The sequence below is a fragment of the Chlamydotis macqueenii genome, chromosome 8, assembly GCF_036417535.1.
Source record: "Chlamydotis macqueenii isolate bChlMac1 chromosome 8, bChlMac1.mat, whole genome shotgun sequence".
NCBI classification, from domain to species: Eukaryota; Metazoa; Chordata; class Aves; order Otidiformes; family Otididae; genus Chlamydotis; species Chlamydotis macqueenii.
Window position 1 is genome coordinate 37,906,630 of NC_141563.1, and position 14,058 is coordinate 37,920,687.

Sequence of the window (14,058 nt, forward strand, 5' to 3'; positions counted from 1 at the left end):
AAAGCCTTCCCTGGTGATTGCTGTACCGCTAGACAAGCTTTCTGGATGTTTAGTAACAGTAAAATGACGTTGTATTCTTTTAACAGGATTATTTGCTTTAACTGTTCCAATTGCATTTATTCCACATTCCCCAAGTACCATGTATTGATTTCATTACTGAAAGCAATCTGGATATAAATAGAAAATGGATTTGCTTTTGACACATAAGTAATGGGAAGAAAGAATGAGGAAAAGCATACTGGCTAAGTGGCTTGTGGAAAGTGTAGGGGTAGACTCGATCGAATAGCAGCTGCGGTGGCCCTGGAAGCAGTGTTCTTCCAAGGCGGCAGGGGGGTGGGGAAACAAATCCGGGAGTGGAATCCTGGTTGTAGTCTCAGACTACCATACCTGGCACCCCGGTCAGCAGGCTGCCTCCGGCTCTGCCAGCCCACCACGAGCACACGGAGAGGTAAGAAGGACTTCTTGGAGCATTTCTCAGATTTTCTCTCCTGGCGTGCTGCTGTCCTGCCCTGGCTGCTCAGACGGGCTGGCCCAGCAGCACCCAGGGTGGGTAAGAGGTAACTGCTCAGAGCCCTGCAGAAAGGGTTCCCCTCTGGGATGTGCTGTCCGTTACTGTCCGTCCTTCGCCTAGCCTCTGCGTCAGAAGCACAGGATTAGGAAGTTTAGGGCAATACTCAGGGAAATGGACCGTGCCATAGAGCGCGTTAGTGCATGAGACTGGTAATGGTGCTGGCAATCCAGGCATCCGTCTGTCACGGGCTGGTGGAGTTTAAAAATTAAAATACACGTCCATTGCGCTGTGATGAGTTTTGTTAACGGATTTGGTAGACATGAGGCATGTTTTTTTCTGCAGACTTTTTTGTGAGTTTTAAATGCTGGAACGTGGCTTTACCCTGTCAAGCTACAGAAAGTAGCTGGTTTTGTTGGTTTTCCCGTGTCAGCTTCAGAATAAAACCTGAAAGGCTGGAATGAATGCCGTGTTTGACTGAGGTCACTGGGAGGTTTGCTGTTGATTTGAGCAGGGACAGGAATCTCTGGGCTGGAGGGGAGGAAGAGCTGCAGCGCTCCCGCTGAGTATCCCGCCAGCGGGCGTTGTCGCCCTGCCCGCGCCCGCCAAAGCCCGGCCATCCTCCACGGAGGGCTGTGCGGCCGACGGCTGCCGCGGGCACGGGCTGAGCTGGGGCCGGTGGGCGAAGGAAGGCCTGGAGCCGCAGACACCGAGCGGTGGCACGGGCAGTCAGTCCGCAGTGGTGTGCCGTCATTTTTGAGTTCAGACAGTGGTGCTTCTGTCAAAGCAGGAGAGAGAGATGACAGACAAGTGAGTATTTGTGTGTATCCTTCATGACACATTTGAAAAACAATGTCTTTATTTAGGCAGGAGGTGACTGCTGTGTGTATTGCAGCTATTTGTGAAGCGTGCATGGGTTTTAGCTACAACAAATTCTGGTCCCTACAGCAAGGGCTACGTTCTGGTGTGATCAGATCTTACTAAAATCAGCATGGCTTCAGGTCGGACGCTTCCTGACAATAATCATCTACGTTTGATGTGCACAATGTCTGTATGTTTTATTTGTGCTCCATTTTACAAACTTTACCCAGACTTTCTTTTTCGCAGCCTGATGCTAAGGTAATGACAGCAATTTTCTCATGCAACCAGCTGGGATAAACCTGTCCTGAGGAAACGGAGAGACTTGTGCAAGGCCCCACGGTAAAATCTAACAGCAAGATACCAGTAATTGTGGGGCTGCTGGTTTCCAGTGCCAGATTCTCACCCTAGACCGTAATGGGATCCTGGCCGATGACTTTGCTCCAGCCTGAGTAATAAAGGATGCAGCGCTGAGAATGACAGTCGGGTAGGACCTGCTAGGAACAGGAGGCGTCTGTTGAAATCTGGGGTTTGATTTTGGTTACCGCTTATTGGGTGTCCTAGACGGATGCAGTTTTTGTACGGGCCTCCAGATCACTGCCTGGCTCCGTCTGTCCTGAAATGCAGCTCCGGCTGGTACAGTCTCAAATAAAGCCAGGATGAGTGTTTAATGATTTTATTCATGTCAGCTTGCTTTATTTAATTAGTTTTGCTGTGTAGTGCAATGATAGGGCTCAGAATTAACATCATCTTAATGATTTCCCTGAATGCGGTGAGAGCATGCTGTAATGAACGGATTTAGCCGTACTGTATATACCGCACTACGAAACCGGAGAGAGGAGGATTATTTCAGTAACCTTTTAGGCAGGAAATTGAAATCTGAGAAATTGGGCACTTAAAAAAGAACACAAAGGAAGGCAGCTGAAATAAAAATGAGCAGCTGAAAGCTGTCTGTGCCAGAAGGATTTGGGGAACTGACAAAGGAAAGTAAACTCCAACAATCGTTTGGATCTGCGTAGAAGTGTTCTGGACTTGGGCAGGGAGTTTGTACCGGAGCTCCGCGGTTCCGGCCTCTTCTCGTTCCTGACTCTCTGATGCACAGCTTTATTTTCTCCTCTCTGCACACGTGGAGAGTTAATCCCCGAGCAAATGCCACTGTAGTGTTGTGAGAACAAAAATAGCAGTGCTGTTCTTCTGCACGCTTCTTTTAACCCGCGGCCGCAGCGAGGCCGTTGTACACACCCTTTCCTTACAGGGGCTGCAGAGTGCCTCTCGTCATAAAAACGGGCTTTCTTCTCGCGCCCTTTCCATTCCCTGGGACGTCTGAGTGTCACCAGAATGACGCTGAAATGGAGAGGAGCAACTCACAGCCTCTCAAAGTAAAGGATGAATATGGATATGTTCTACTTAATTTAAAATAAAGGTAATTTCAAAATACTTAATCCCGTAAAGCCTCCCTGTGAAGGCCATTTAAAACCAGAAATGGGAAAAAAAAATTTCACATTTCTCTTGTAAGATTGGACACGGCAGCTGCTCTCTCGCGGGCAGCAGAGGCGGCCGAAACACTTGGGCTGCACGGCCACGGCTGCGGTTCAGAGGCGCGGAGGAAAGCAGACCGCGCTCAGGCGATAGAGCGGTGATGCCCGTCCGCGTGCAGCGTTTCCTGCTCTTCCCGTTGCATGGCAACCGGTGTGGAGGATCCGTGCGGAGGCTGGTGCCTTTCTGCAAATATTTGGTTGAATATCACAGGGCATATTGTCAAAGCAGTTCAAAGTCTTCCGAAATACATCCTTGGTTTTATGTGTAAATCAGTGCAAATAAACGGATGAGCTCATGCTGCGTCAGGCGCTATCACAGGAGTGCGAGTGTGTTTACAAGGGGATGCAGCGTGTGAGGATTTTATATGTGTGTTATATTTACATATCTTCTTGCCTGAAATCCTTAACTCCGAAAACCAAGAACTTACACACAGAACAGCTGCCAACGTGTATCAACACACTTTAAATATATAAATATGTATTTAAACGTATATAAATATATATGTGTGTATATTATACAGGTGTATGTATACCAAATAAATTTTAAAAACCAACAAAAGGAGGAAAAGAGACATATACAGAAACCAGAGTGAATCCCATAATTGGCTGGGTGGGTAAAGTGTTCCATTTGGTAGACAACACAGGGAAACGGGTATGAAAAGGGTAGGCAGTGGACGAGCAGGTCTGTGCTAACCGGGTTACTGACGAGGTTCCGTTTGTGCGAGAGAAAAGCAGGGTTCTTTTGCTGTTCACCTGTCTTCCACAGTTCTCAAGCACAGACTTACAGGAAAGCGTCTCCGCACAGTCTAGGTTATTTTTGTTGTGATTTGTTTGCGTGTGTGTGTACACAGCTCAGCTCACCCTTCCAGCCAGGCGGATCGTGGGGGTTTTACTGCGTCACTGTCACGCCGGGTCCGAGATAAAATGCTAACAAACAGGACTGGCTCCCTCCAGGCCGCCTCCTTCACTGGCTGTCGGACGGCGGTTTCGCCGGCCGAGCTGCTGCTGCCCGGCGGTGCGAGGAGGGTGAATCGCTCTGGGGGCTCCGTGTGCGCCGCGGAAGAACGCAAAGTGGACGAGCTGAACTCCTGACAGCCAGCTCAGTTCCCGGTCGGATCCAGTGGGCTTCCTTGGCGTAGCAGCGAGTACCAACTGGTGCGACGCAGTTTGCACTTCCCAAGTGAAATACCCAGAAGCTCCAAAGCCATCCCCTGTGCTAGGACAGGTTTTAATAACGTGAGCTGAGATCATCTCTGGCCTCTCCAGACTGGGGACCTCCAGCACTCCTTGGGGATCCTGAAAATATGCTTGGGATTCAGCTTCTTCATTCCTTTTTCTCTATGAAATTGGTAGCAAGCTGCCAAATTACCCACTTCCCGCCATTTTTAGGCATTCAACAGATGAACGCAAATGTTTCTGTGGAAACAGACAGCAGGTTTTTAAGCAAGCTGATTAGCTACCTTTATTCTTTTTTTGCAGTCGCCAGCACAGAGTGTTTTGCTCCGTGTCATTGTTGCATGACATTCCATTTGGCACAGGGTTTATTTTTAGCCAGAGACTATCAAAAGTATTTTTCGGTAGGACTGTCACTGCTCTTGAACAAGGAATCGTATTACTGCAAGAACTTTGCTGAAACAAAGAAGATACATTGGACAAATGGGAAATTATAAATCTAGACCAACCCAGACTTGCACTGGTAACTAACGTTGCTTTTTTAAAGGCAATATACCATGCCTCCGTCTACAGGAGGCAAATGATGTTTCAGGAAATAACTCATTGCTAATTTGTTCTTGAGCTCGAGGATAAGGTATTGTGTCGTTCTTGGTTTACAAGAATGGCTTAACCCAAACGGCATATGCCGTCTGTAAAAGACAGAAAGCTGGAAAACTTAATTTCTTTGTGCAGCTGTGTAAGGTCGTGTTAACTTAGATTATTATGTTGGTGTAACTCGTGCTTCCTTAGAAAAACCTTTAAACTTCCAGCCTTCTTACGCTGTGTGTCTGCGCTAATGTTTAGGAAACAGAGCTAACAAATGCGACCTAAGGGTTACGTTTTCTCTTGTTTAAGTTTAAAATATTTCTGGTAAGGGTTCATATGTATTACTTGTCCGCAAAATCAGTGTAAGTGTGTCTGTATTGGTAGCAGCAGGAACTGTTTAATAGCTGTAATATTTTAAACTTTCATACTTTAATAGAAAAATATATGAAACTGTACAGTTGGATGTTTAAAAATCAAGTGCTTTGGTTACTGGGACGCTATGATTTGCGCTCCTGTTTTTCATATGCTTTGAAGTGTTTTATGAATCAGAGTTTTTTTGTTGCTAGATGAATGGAAGAAGAAAGTTAGTGAATCGTATGCTATAATCATAGAGCGATTAGAAGATGACCTGCAAATAAAAGAAAAGGAGCTGACAGAACTGAAGCATGTTTTTAGGTAAAATATTCTGGAAAGTTGTTTATTAATTTCCCTCAAATAAGTATTTGCTATTAAACAGTATTTTCAGTTTCAGGTGTTTTCTTACAGAAGGAGTTTCTCACATATGGAATGCATGATCTGTAATGTCTATTTCTGGGAATACGTCATTACCGTTCTGGGCCAGAGTCCCACAGCATAGCACCAAAATTAGTGGCCGTTAATTCCTACTGTTAATATTTTACCACAAACACCTATATACTTCTGTAAATTAATAGGCTTTAATGGGATGTCTAGTTTTGTTGTGTGCTTTTCAGTTTTGCTAAAGTGTTTCTTCAGACAGGAATATTGCTGGAGTAACAGATTTTAAGCAAACACAAAAGCAGATTATCCTCTGAAAGTAGATTTCAAAGTCATGATTGTATTCCCTTTCTCAGGATAGGAAATGCTAACAGGCAAGTTCACCCAGCCAAGTAACATACTTACATGTTCATTATCTGAAAAGCTCAAATACAGAAAGCACTCAGCTCATTGACTGCGCATAATTTGAGAAAATGATCAGGTAAATAATTTCAGACATCAAAATCACTTTGAAAAATAGAGGATTGTAATCAGAAATAAATCATAAGCTCAAAAAAAGCCAAACTAGTCATATGAATTCTTCATCATAGAATCATAGAATCACAGAATGGTTTGGGTGGGAAGGGACATTAAAGATATCTGATTCCAACCCCCTGCCATGGGCACGGACACCTTCCACCAGACAGGGCTGCTCAGAGCCCCGCCCAACCTGGCCTTGAGCACTTCCAGGGATGGGGCATCCACAGCTTCTCTGGGCAACCTGGGCCAGTGTTCTACCACCCTCAGCATAAAATATTTCTTCTTTATATCTAGTCTAAATCTCCCCTCTTTTTGACTAAAACCCTTACCCCTCGTCCTGTCACACCAGGCCCTGCTGAAGAGTCTCTCCCCACCTTCCCTGCAGCCCCCTTTGGGCACTGGGAGCCGCTCTCAGGTCTCCCCGGAGCCTCCTCTTCTCCAGGCTGAGCAGCCCCAGCTCTCAGCCTGGCCTCACAGCAGAGCTGCTCCAGCCCTCTCAGCATCTGCGTGGCCTCCTCTGGACCCTCTCCAACAAGATCACGCTCACTTGCAGCTAGCGTATTCATCACTGTTTGAGCCTGTTGAGTGAAAGACGACATTGGGCTTTCACTGCAACATGCTGACCACTTTGGCCATGATCCAGTGAAGTACCTCAGTACTTGCCTCATTTTAAGGCTGTTTACTAGTAAAACTAGTTATCTTAACAAATCGGAGCCAGAGTACTCTCTGTTTTAGACAAGCAAGACAACGGAGTATACGGTGAAAGTGCTTAATTCCTGCATTAGGAGTGAGAATAAAGAAAAACTAACTCCAAGATGAGCAGGCCCCTGGCAGTTCAGCTTATCAGTCGATGCTACTGCCCCATGTAAGTCTTGATGTCAGCCAAACTCTTCTCAGCAGATAAAGAGCACTGCTCTTTTCCACGGAAGGAGTGGGAGTTAGTGATGCTGGTTACGTTGCATTGGAAAGGTTTTTTTCAGTCAGACTTGAGAACCAGGCAGTGATTTAATTTCCAAAGGCTGCCTCACCCATGGGCAATGAAATCAGTCAGATTTTGTCAGTGTCTAAAATTCAGATCTGGCTGGTGTAAAAAATCAGTCTGGACTGCATGAAAATCCTTCGTACAGCAGCAGCAGTTATTTTCGGAAGACTTCTCATCTCTGAAGTAGCAGAGGAATTAATAGTTTTTTTCCCATTGTTAAAACAAATCCATTTATTTTTTAAAAAAATAAGACTGAGAAACCAGGTGGCTGTTGGAAGCTAAGGCAAAGATCATTTGCCTGATGAAATGAGATAAGTAGCTGTTAAAGTCCCAGCTCTGAGAGATTTGGAACAGAAATAGGATGGAGGTGGCCAAGCCCAGCAGAGGACAGAGCTGTCAGCATCCCTGTTTCACACTTAGGGAACCCACGCGCGGGTCACGGGTGAATTGTCCAGTGCCACAGGAAAAAACCAAACCAACAACTGCAACAGTGAAAAGCGAATTTACAAGTAGCGCGGCAGCTGTCTCCTCTTGGATAAAAGCTGTCCCTGTTCTATTGCTGTATCTCAGAGCTGTTAGGGCAACGGTTTCCTGAAAGGACCACTCTGAAAACAAAAAGTCAAATTTCATTTCCCTAAAGCATGCAATTGTGTCTTCAGAAAGGAATTAGGAGGACACCTAGATAAAACTGGGCCCTGAGTGTAGTCATCTGAGCTAGCTGTCATTTGAATCACAACTTTTAATATATAGAACTTTCCTTGCAATGTTTTCCCACAAAAACATTAACATTTTGCCAGTTTATAAGAACTCAAATCATATCAAAATTGAATATCATTAAGAAAACAAACTGAAACTTTTTATTAATATTTCTTAAACTAGGAGAAGAGGAAAATTTAAGTATATAGCTAAAACACTAAAACCCAGCTTCTTCACCACACTTTAAGTGCTGGGAATGTGAGTTTTTAATGTCATTCTAAAGATGCAGATTGAAGCAGGAGACATGACCTTACAGCACGATAACGTTCTGTGATTTTGAGACTTGCAGAGTCCGTCCTTCAGACAAAGCAATCCGCTCCCCCTGCGCTACCGCAGCGCCTGGGCACGCGTGGTGTGCGCGTCCGTGCACATCCAACACGTCACAGCAAAGACGAGTTAACTACAGGAGTCGTTTCCCAGAACCCGGAATTTGTCTTTCCCTCAGTTGCCCCTGAAGGAAAACCTGAAGAGCAGACGAGCCTCGTACCACTGTCACTAATCACAGTACGTCAGAGAAGAATCGCACGGAGATAGAACATCTTTGAAAAATGAGATTCTATTTGCACTGAGAACACATTTTCCACATTAGTAAAGTGGAGGTGGTGGGTGAAGGGCTGTCACCAAACAGAGGTAAATGTGACTATAACGTGTGAAAAACCGTTCCACACAAAAGCCGTCTACATTGAGGACATTAGAAAATGAGCTTCCTTAACGCGGGACACCTGTCTTGTAAGGAAGGCATGTGGAAATCTAGACAGATGTAAGAATTAATCTCACTGAGGCACACAATTTTGGCAAAATAAGTCAAATTTTGTCATTTATCAATAAATGCTGTGCTCTATTTTTATCAGGCCCATGTCCTTTTCAAATCACGCGCTGTTCCTGAATATTATAAAACACTCGGTATTGACACAGGCAGTCAGGAGTTTCCATCAGAGTGGTTTTCTGATCGGAAGAGTATTTTCCAAAAAGCTGGGTTTTATGAGAAAAAAAAATGGTCAAAATTTCTCACAAGGAAATTATTTAATTTTTGCAAATTTCACTTTTAATTATAATTCATTTAATTTGAGTTTGAATTGCTAAATTATTTGCTTACCAGCAGGATACTTTGTACGTCTGTAGCTCACACCACCGTTTTCATCCCTGGGTGGACGTTCCTGAAGGCGCACGCCTCCTGTCCTGCAGCGCGTCCCTGGGTGGTCCCTGGGTCCCTGGGTGGTCCCTGGGTGGTCCCTGGGTGACCGCAGGGATCGCGGCACGGAGCAGATCCTGGCCTGGCGCCTGCCCGCGGGAGAACACGCTCAGAGCCCGGACAGCAGCTTCAGCGGGTCATAGCGCGTCACTCTGCAATTTCATAGCTCTCAAATCACTCCACTAAACTGCAAAAGGAGCTTTCAGATTCTGAAAGTTAAAATGGTTTATTTCGTAATTAACCCCCCAAAAATACAGTGGTTTAACAATTGCAAATTAATTTTGTCATGCTTCATGAAGAGGAATATGGAAACACAGGTTTTATTCCTGGTTCAGAATTACAGCACACATTGGAAAAGCAGAATTTCTTTTAGGATAGACTTAACTAAGAGAACAGAAGCAAAGACAGGTCTTTGGCTTCATCTGCATTTTAAACTCTGTATAAAGAATAAGTTATTGAAATGTTTATTGAAAGAAAACCTAAGTGTCACCTTGCTTGACAAGGGTTGTCATGCTAACAGGAACTTTGCATAGGTTTATGTTTTCAAAGGAGAGAGAAGTGTTAAACCTTATTTTTAGTGGTAACCCTGTTAAATACGTCTGTCAGTGCTACTCACCCAGGCTGGATTTGTAGATGTACAAACGTAGGTGTTGTGCTAAGCCACGACCGTCATTATGCTGATACTGAACGGAAAACCCCGGCCTTCTGTGGACAGCCCAAGACTGGCAATCTCCACAAAACATTCATTGCTATGTCTATCTAATTTTCAACAAAAGTAATAACTTAGAGTGTTTGACGGAGCAGTAACAAGTCAATCTGTGCTAAGGAAAGCTGTGAGACTGGACGACAAAAGCTCAGGTGTTCAGGTGTGGGAATCATTTATCCGCCTGTGAGTAAACAGAGTGACCGTTTCCTTCACACTTTTCAGAAGCTCTCTTCACTGTTTAAAAAAAATAAAAAGTGACACTTCAGGCATTCAGGAGTTTTCCAAGTAAAGCTGTGACATGTATTTAGACCAGACTCACAGCAGGGATGGTACGGCTCCAGCTGCGGAGAGGCTGCTGCTCTCTGACAACGTAACGGGCATTAACTACGTGAAATAACCATCTCCAGTCGCTCTGTCCACAGTCCTATGCGAAGATTCTGTTCACAACTCTTCGTAAACAAGAGGCACCTTAGGTTGCTATCCATCCCTTGCCTGCCAGCTTTTCTGGCTCTATTTTATGAAGGACTTTACTTTTGAGCCTTGGCGGGTGCCATGTGACAGGAGAAGCAGAACGGAAATGAATTAATTATAAAATTGGTGAGGTTGTAACATTTTTATGTATGTTCTTTTTTTTTTTTGCTAAAAAAGAGCAGAACATGAAATACAAATGCTGAATGTCTTTTAATGAGTCAGACTTGGTGTGGATCCTATTTAAGAGTTATTATATCAGAAATGTATTAATAATAATTACTTCATTTTAATTATTCATTTCATCCTTGTGTGGCCTAGAAAGCCCTATGAAATCATTAAACTGTACAAAAATGTAACACTGCACCAAAAATGTGGAAGAAAATTAAACATTGAATTGAGCTTCATTTTGTCAGTGTTACAACAGGTAAGTGACATTTAGTTGTCTGAGAATTTGGGAAGCGCTGCTTCATTCCTCAAAATGCGTTAGAGACGTTTTTCTTTAATTATTGCCAAATGTTTGTGGGAGCTTTGGTAGCTTTCCCTCGCTGTGTGCTTCCACCGTGTTTCCGTACGACTGCTCCCGTGTGTTGACTGCGCAGTGTTCCTAGGTCTCGCTCCGGGAACAGAAACTTCCCTCTGAACGGCTTTTTCTGGTTCTTCTTTCTCCTTAGCTCCTTGCCTCTAGTTCTCTGCACGTCCTGCTCACCATTTTAGAACGAATGCATAGATTTTAAAAATATCTCTTGGTTACTATTGCATCAATAAAGAAACTGGTTTTGTAGGGATTATTTATATTTCTAATGAGTGTTTCCTCTTTTTTCCTCTAATTTAGCTGTATTTAGAGTGTGTATACTGTGACTGAATAGCAGGATTGTTCAGAAAACAATAAATCTGGACTACTCGCTTGCAGTAGTAAAGTAAAGTAAAAGTAAAGCAGTAAAGTATTTCTAGATTTACAGAGTGTAAACTGGTACAAATTTAGCCCCGTGCCTCAAAAAAATTTATATTAAGATTTTGCTTTTAAATTTTTTCCAAGTGAAGGAAACTGTGCTAAAGGATGAAAACAGTAATCATCTGTAAAATCTCTTTTTTCAGCTCTGATGAAGCCTTCTGCAAAGTCAATTTAAATTACCGCACAGAAAATGGGCTCTCTCTTCTCCATTTGTGTTGCATATGTGGGGGTATGTATTGGAATATAATGTTCCTTAAACATTTTATTTACACGGCTACTGATTTGTTCTGTCTAATAACTGTTGGGAAGATTATGTTTTCAGTTAATTTCTTTCTTTCTCTTTGCTTTCAAACTCACACAGAAGTTTCTTACTTCATCTGCACGTTCTTTTCTGTAAATGACTTTATTTTCCAATTTTCCTCCTCAAGGTAACAAATCGCACATTAGAACTCTTATGCTGAAAGGACTGCGCCCATCCAGATTAACAAGAAATGGATTTACAGCTCTGCACTTGGCAGCTTATAAGGTAAATTATTTTCAACAGAATTGATGAAAAGAAATGAGAACTGAGCAGCTTATTTGTCTGGACTATCTAGTTGAACTCTCTGGTTGCTACTTCTGGGGAAAACACAAATTTCACATTTACAGCGCGTAGGAAAACGGCCTGTAAAGAGCCCCTGCCCAGGAAGTCAGCACGTGCCTTCGCAGTGCCGTCCATGAGGATACGACGTTGCTTCGGAAAAGCTGACTGAACCACGCAGTGCAACTCAAGAGAGAGGCGTGCTCTTTTTATTATTGTAGCTATTAATAGAAACAATCGCAAAGTATTTTATTTCACAGTTTCTCTCTTTTTTGCTTCTTTCTTGTTGTTCCTCCTCAAGTTCCACATTCGGCTTCAATATTAATTTTCTTCACTATTATATTTATCTTTTAGGACTTAACAATAACAGTAGCAAGGAATAAAGTGAACAAAGCCAGCGCTTTCCTAAAGAATTGTTATGATTCTTATTTTGAGATGGACCACCTTAGAAACTGAATGCATGCATAGGCTAGCCCCAAAAGCACTTACCTTTTTAGAGGGAACTCAGATCAAATTTAGACGTTTCTGTTCTAGGCTGTAATGCCCGACCTTTGTGTGCCCCATAGGTGCCCCGATGTCCTCACAGCCTCTTTCTTCTGCAAAGCTCTCCTGGCAGATACCATTCGGATTGGCTGAGTGGTCAAAGCTGGTAGAAGGTTAGGCAGGTTGGCACCCGTGTGCCACTCGTGATCCGTAAGTGGTGTTCCTCACTCCTTTGCAAGAAGATGTAGATGGTGGATGGTGGATGGTCTTTAACCCAAAGGCCCAATTCCAGCTGTAGCAGGAGTCATCACAGTCACAGCTGTTCTCCTCCAAAAGCTCATCTGTGGAAGAGGAGATGGTTTGCCTTCTCCTGGGCAATAATCTGATGGTTAGACTATTTGTCCGTAGAGAAGACCAAAGTCTCTCTTGGAGAGAATGCAAACTCTGTTGACAGTCAGCAAGCTATGGCTCTCCCGGAGCGAGCGTGCAACCAGCTTCTCTGGGGAGATGCACAAGGGTCGTCAGAGCAGGGAGAGCGAAGGGAAAGCCTATCACAGGCTGAGTGACAGCAGCACTGCCGGAGACACGGGGCATACGGCCGTTGTCGTTGTTTGTGGAGGGAGACACTGACGCCCGGCGCAGCAATGTTTTAGCTGGTGTAGAAGGGGGTAGGAGTGGAAAGGAAGCAGAGATGCAAGTAGCAGCTTTTGTCATTTTGTCTGAAGGTGGGAAGAAGGACACCCCGCTATTTCCAGTGTTAGCTACGGACGAGCTAAGCCCATTTCCTGCTCCAGAGGCTGGGTGTCATGGATCCCGTCACTGCAACTCTGACCCTGCCCCAGGCGCGTGCAGAGAGCTGGTCATTAATTAGGCTGAAGGCTCAGCCTCGGGGCCAGACCCTGACAGTTACGATACGCTGTGGATGCTGTGGGTGCCTTAGGCTCTGCGGCTCCACGGCCTCACTCGTTACACCTGCACCGTGAGCTGCCTTCCTCTCCTGGTTACTGCAACATGACTGCGTGCTGTATCTCGTGTTTCGTCTTGTAATTCCTACGTTAGTTTAATTTTACAGCCACTGGAACCAATTAGATATGCAAGCTATAAAATGATGACAGTAATCAAATCTTATACATCACAGAATGAAGCGATGGTTTACAGCAATCATAAAAGAAACTTTCCCCCGTGTGCAATGTTGTTAATTAGCCAATTGCCTGGAAGGATTTCTCTGCCTTTCTTTAATGTCAATCTCAGTGAAGGGTTCCCAATTAATAATTTAGTTGAACAAAATTTCCTTGTTTAATAGGACTTTTATAGCAGATTTCTAGGATGTTTTCATTACTAGAGAATAGTTTTAATCTTGCTGTCAAATCTTGGTTTGTCTGTTTTCCCTGCGCTGCAAAGCTGATAAATCTCTCGCATCCACTTAGGCACAAAACTCCATCAGCAGCTTATTTAATCACCCCAGTGATGTGATAGAGGATCCAACACGTTTGTCAGATTGCACAAAGATGAGTAAACTAGTGTGAATTGGGGGATGTAAAATAAAATGCAATACAATCTTTCTCCTGTAAGCGACATTTCAAGACTTTAAGATTTACCATGATTTACCCAAGTACAGCTTTTGTTGTATCGTAGTTCTTTTTGAAGTGGAATAGGAAGGAGCCTAGAGATACCTCCGAAACAAGAAAGCAATGTATATTGAGACAGGGCAACTTCTTGTGAAACCCCTTGGCTACTTCTCACCTATAACCTGAATGTTTAGTGACATCCCGTAACGGTAAAACAGAACTAGGAAACCGGACCCAGTCACTAATCAGAACAGAACATCTCAAGGTAGTTCAAACTCAGCCTGCCTTCCTAGGCTGTGTAATAGCCAATCCTCTGGGCAGCCAAGTACTGCTGTTCAAGGTCTGAAACTGTTTGATAGGTAAAGTGATACAAACCTTTACTGTCCGTTATTAGCAAAGAGGAAATCCTACCATTTCCTGGAAACAGGAAAACCATTTCGGTGTGAACAAGC

General features: G+C 44.0%; 1 protein-coding gene across 2 annotated transcripts in view; it reads left to right on the top strand.

Moving 5' to 3' along the window:
- Positions 1-4,534: 4,534 nt before the first annotated feature.
- TNNI3K (TNNI3 interacting kinase) overlaps positions 4,535-14,058 on the top strand; it is a 59,967-nt gene continuing 50,443 nt past the window's right edge. The window contains exons 1-4 of one of the 2 annotated variants that reach the window (XM_086753539.1): positions 4,535-4,600; positions 5,229-5,337; positions 11,119-11,204; positions 11,404-11,501. In XM_086753539.1, coding sequence (XP_086609665.1) covers positions 4,561-4,600; positions 5,229-5,337; positions 11,119-11,204; positions 11,404-11,501 — 333 coding nt within the window. In that variant the 5' untranslated portion in view covers positions 4,535-4,560. The remainder of the gene's footprint in view (positions 4,601-5,228; positions 5,338-11,118; positions 11,205-11,403; positions 11,502-14,058) is intronic. The other variant, XM_086753540.1, reaches the window with a different exon arrangement.